Source organism: Aplysia californica, unplaced genomic scaffold (assembly GCF_000002075.1).
Source record: "Aplysia californica isolate F4 #8 unplaced genomic scaffold, AplCal3.0 scaffold00140, whole genome shotgun sequence".
Lineage (NCBI taxonomy): Eukaryota > Metazoa > Mollusca > Gastropoda > Aplysiida > Aplysiidae > Aplysia > Aplysia californica.
This window is the reverse complement of record NW_004797410.1, coordinates 583,533-588,532: the sequence shown is the minus strand read 5'-3', so window position 1 is coordinate 588,532 and position 5,000 is coordinate 583,533. Positions and strand designations below refer to the sequence as shown.

General features: G+C 44.0%; 1 protein-coding gene across 1 annotated transcript in view; it reads right to left on the bottom strand.

Moving 5' to 3' along the window:
• LOC101854080 (doublesex- and mab-3-related transcription factor A2) overlaps positions 1–4,958 on the bottom strand; it is a 36,780-nt gene extending 31,822 nt beyond the window's left edge. The window contains exon 1 of the mRNA XM_005096874.3: positions 2,754–4,958. Coding sequence (XP_005096931.1) covers positions 2,754–3,408 — 655 coding nt within the window. The 5' untranslated portion in view covers positions 3,409–4,958. The remainder of the gene's footprint in view (positions 1–2,753) is intronic.
• Positions 4,959–5,000: the final 42 nt, after the last annotated feature.

Genomic DNA, 5,000 nt, shown 5'->3' with positions numbered 1-5,000 from the left:
GTCGCTAAAGCTTTTCTATGCCCGTCCACTTTCGGAGGATGCGCCTGTGTTCCAGCACAACAATGTTGACTCTGTTGAATGTACGTTTGTTTGAGTTGGAGTTGGAGTAGAAAGGGGCACTTAGACAGGATAACGGCTGTTCGGTGCAGGAAGAAAGCGAGCCGAAAGACAGCGTGAAGCAACAAAAGGAAAAAAAAAAAGAAGCAGGGCCACCAGTGAGGCCCATCTTTACATGGGGTGAACCACCCCCCCACCCCCGCAGTTTACAATCTGTGACAGGGCACATCATATCTCCACAATAAATAAAGTCTTTTCAGCTATCGGACCTGGAATACTGGGGTTATGAAATAATAAGCCATAAGTTTGAAACAAAGTGCGCCGTAGAAATTAAAATTCTGAATAACATTCTAATATCGTTAGCAAACAGTATGTGGAAGACCTGCTTCAAATGTTCTTGTTTGGGGGGTGGGGATGGGGGAGATTTGCAATTAGCGGCAACATGATAGCTTTTAATGGGGTTTTGTTGTTGTTGTTGTGTTTTTTGTTTTGTTGTTTGGGGTTGTTTTTTTCAAAGGCTTCTCCATAAAATACTGGCCATGAAGCTCAAGCCGCACCGATTCGTTCGGTTTGTTTTTGTTTTAAGAAAATTTGTCTCTGAAATGTCATTATACTTCTAAAGCATAACATATTAAGGAGAATTATCAATTTTATTATGATTGTCTGTGCTTTTGTTCTGCTAGGCGTATCTTTGAACGACCCAGTTTTTTGTTCTCAATCATCAGATCTAAAATCCCCGTAAAGACTAACATCTTGTCGGCGATACTCTTGTGATTCGACACCATTATTTGCACTTTTTTTTCTTTTTTTTTTCTTTAAAAAATTGTTAAGTGCTGTCCTCTGGTATTATTTCTCCAGGTTCAGCAGGAGAGGGAAAATGTTAATGTGAGAGCTCATGAAATAACTTTGGAAGTTAGAGGAAAAACATTCATAGGCGTTGGTGGTTCTTGTGGATTCTTGTCCTGTCCTCATATATTCATATAATCATGGGTCTGAGCCTACACAGCTGTAGATGCTGAATCTCCTACCTTGCACAGCAACACCAAAAATCGAAAACAATAAAGATTACTGGTGTTGAGAACGAATTTTTTTCAAATAACAGTCGTCACTTTAAGGAGGTGAAAGTTCAATTTTCGAGATTAACATGTGGGGGGAAGTTCGTCGTTCGAGAGAGCGCCACAGTCCCATTATGGACTGGAAATTGTCCTCACATTCATTTAATCTGTCCAAAGTTATAACGAAAGAAAGTAAACAATTGTGCGTAAGAACGAAAAAGAAAGAAAGAAAGAAAGAAAGAAAGAAAGAAAGAAAGAAAGAAAGAAAGAAAGAAAGAAAGAAAAAAGAACAATGACGGAGAGAAAATGAGAAGTAAAAGAGAGAGAGAGAGAAAACGAGGAAAGAGACAGAAGAGCGAGAGAGAGTGTGTGTGTGTGTGAGAGAGAGAGAGAGAGAGAGAGAGAGAGAGAGAGAGAAAGAGAGAGAGAGAGAGAGAGAGAGAGAGAGGGGGGGGAGAGAGAGGAGCTGGGAGAGAAAAGAGAAAATGAGAGAAAGACAAAATGTGTGTGTGTGTGTGTGTGTGTGTGTGTATGTGTGTGTGTGTGTGTGTGTGTGTGTGTGTGTGTTTGTGTGTTTGTGTGTGTGTATGTGTGTGTGTGTGTGTGAGTCAAACAATATGTGTGTGTTGATGTAACTGTCGCAAAACAAAGGAGCAGGAGTATCCCTTTCATGTCACTCGTTCATTCATGCCCTGAACAACTCACTTGTGTCCTCCCATGAAAGTACCCTCATACCACAACCCCCCCCCCTTCCCCCATCCTCGTTTTCCTTTCAGCCCATCCCTAAGGACGCCATTTTTGGTACATGTAATTCTCCTGTCACTCACAATATTTGGAAATAGATAAAAGAAAATAAAAATCGTGTATTTTGTCGGGTTGGGGTTTTGTTGTTGTTATTGCTGTTTCACATTTATAACAAATACAGGTTTGCAACTTTAGCCTTAAAACTCGTTAAACAATTCTATTGTATACATGTCAGTAACTTGCTCTCCCAGTTGTTCAAAGTTTTAATGGCACGTGAGACTAGCATAAATCTGTCTCAGTTAAGTTTGTAGTCTCTTGGCACAAGCTGAGACAAACCAACTCCCCCCCCCCCTCTCCTCCTTTTCCTCTTTATTTTCAAACAGCTATAACTTCTCTGACGTTGCTTGTCTTTAACATTTCTGTATGCTCAACAGTGAAAAGACAATTTATACTGAATGGCATTAGTGCGGTGCACTCCCATATGTAGCCATTAGACCATCTAGTGTGGTGCACTTCTACTAATTTTCTTTTTCGTTGTTGTCCTCGTCTGTACCTGACAAAATATATCGTCATCGTCATTTCACAAACGCTTAAGTCCCTTTTTAAAAAGTTTTTGAGAAAAAGAAAAAGAAGAGATCGCCGAATCAGAAACATGACATATTCAATTAAAAACAAGGAAGGAGATCACGAAATACCCCTTTGATGTCTTTATTCGAATAACGACTTTACCTGGAAATCCCCCTTGCGATATAACTAAGCGTCGGTGCCCTGAAGCGAGCTGATATCGTGACTAGAAGCTGAACAACTACCACTCAAATAAACAATGTCACATTTCCAAAGAGTGTTAAAATGACCAAAGAATGATTTTCGAACGTGACAACACACAATGTGACTTACCACTAGGCTCGCTCGTGTCTTGTTGCAGCACCCGACTCGGGTACCCTGGAGACCTCGCTCCTGCCTCGGAGTTTGGCCCACCGTCTGGCATTGGGTGCCTCTCCCCTGGGCTGAGACTGACCAAACCATTGTCTGCAGACACCGGGCCTGGTGAGTGAGAATCTCTCGGACTTGCAGTCCGACCCGAAGATGTCAGGTTTGCACTCCCAGAACCTACTGGGGGCTGGTGAGACATGCGAGGGGGCTGCTGTGGCTGGTGAAGAAATGTCTTCGCCTCCGGGAAAAAGTCCACCGTCTCTGGGTTCATCTGTAAGAGTCCGTTGGGCCCGTAGAGAAGTCCCAGCTCCCTTGCTTCGTTCTCTTCCTGTGCCTGCTGTCGCCTGAGTGCCACCTGGGCCGCCATTACCCTTTGTCTCTCGGCGATGAGCGTGCATTTGGCGCAGACGCAGTCTCTCCAGCGGCAGTAACGCTTGTGACCCTTCAGAGCGGAGACCACGCCGTGATTGCGGCATCTAGCGCACTTTGGCGTGCGGGGATAACGATCTGAGGCTCTCATGAACAGGGATCCTGAAGACATGTCCACACCACCTCCCCCAGAACCTGGGGTGGTCATACCTCCCTCGTTGCGGCTCTTCTCCTCGTCAGAAGATGACATGGTGTTTTCCACAGAAAGATCAGAACTCTTGAAAGAAAAAAGCTTAGTTCTCTTTCCTTTTAAGTGCAGGAAAATGAAGTTATTGTGGATTCGGTGTGTACCCGTACTTCCTTTTTCTAAATATAGAATTGCTCAGAAATTCGTCATCACCATAGCAATGTACATTTATAGCGGGAAAACCAAAGTGGTATAGTTTGGGAGTGATATGAAAACTACAAAAACTTACGGAAATGCTTTATCATCGTCCGCTTCTTGAACATGAGAGCACAGTTGAGAGCGTCCGCGGCAAACACATCATACTGAAGATAGAACTGTCATATAGATCGGCGTACGCCCAGCTCATTTACGCAATGTACACGCGTATTTTCCCCGTTCTATGTAACCGTAGATGTTTGGTTCCAGAACAGCACTACGTCAGAAAGATCTGAAGAGATAGCGCAGCTTGCATAAACACACGTTGTTTGTTGATGATAAAGATTTCCTCGCGACCTCACAACTTTTATTGCCACCGCATGACACTTTGAAATAGTCTTACGGATTAGTATTTCACTTTCCCTCTCCTTGTTCAATTGATTCCATTGAATAAAAGCCAGGCGTTCACCCCTTGTAGTGTCTTCAGGTTCTGAGTTCTGTTTGAACCGTGGCGGGATCGCCGAGTTACGGGGTAAACACAGAGCTTCTGGAGTAGCTGGCGGTGAGACGCAACAAGATCCAGGAACCTTCTCGGTTTGTCCTTCTCATCGAAGTCTGAGAGAGTGCCGAACGCCAAACTATACACACAAAATAATACTGTAAAGGAGACCTCCGGCGCTTTTTTATTTCGCGGGCGAAAGGAAAAGGGGAGCGGAGCTGTTGCGACTGTCACCATCGCTTGTAAGCCCCGCCTTCGCCCCGCCCCCTTGTCGCTTGTCGATACAGATGGGCGACCGCCGCGGTTTGTATCGATTTCGAACGTCAGCGCCATGCTTGCTCTTTGCTGGAGCGTGTTTCCATTCCTCGCCGTCTCATTGGTCGTTCGTGGGCCGTCTTGGTCATCGTCGGATTGTATCGATGAATACGAGGACAGACTAAAGGGGCGTTTCTCTTCCTCCCCCCTCCCCCTCTCTCTGTATCTGGCCCGAGTCAACACAGAGAGCTAATGGGCAATTTATAGTTTTGCAATCTGCTGTAGAGGCCGGTTCCGAGGAAAGAAAAACACATCGAAAGCTTGCGCTCTGTTTGGGCAACACGACGTGGGCAGGTTCTGCTTGCACAAGAACAATAATTGTGGTTTCTCACACGATCTTTAAAGAAAAAACCTGGAGCCAAAGAGAACTGAAATACGGCAATCAATTTTCTCCAAGTAGAAGTCGATAAAATGGAACTCTTTCATGTTTTCTATAAAATAAAAAAAAAGAGTTTTTCATGTGTACTCTGTTTTACTGTACTCCGAGACAGCATAATATTTGCTTATAAAAGTTTGATTGATTCATCAAAGTAAATGTTTCAAAGTTCTGCAAACATTTCGCCTTCCGTCGTTAAAAGTTATAGTTCAAGATAGGGCGAGAGAGAGAGAGAGAGAGAGAGAGAGAGAGAGAGAGAGAGAGAGAGAT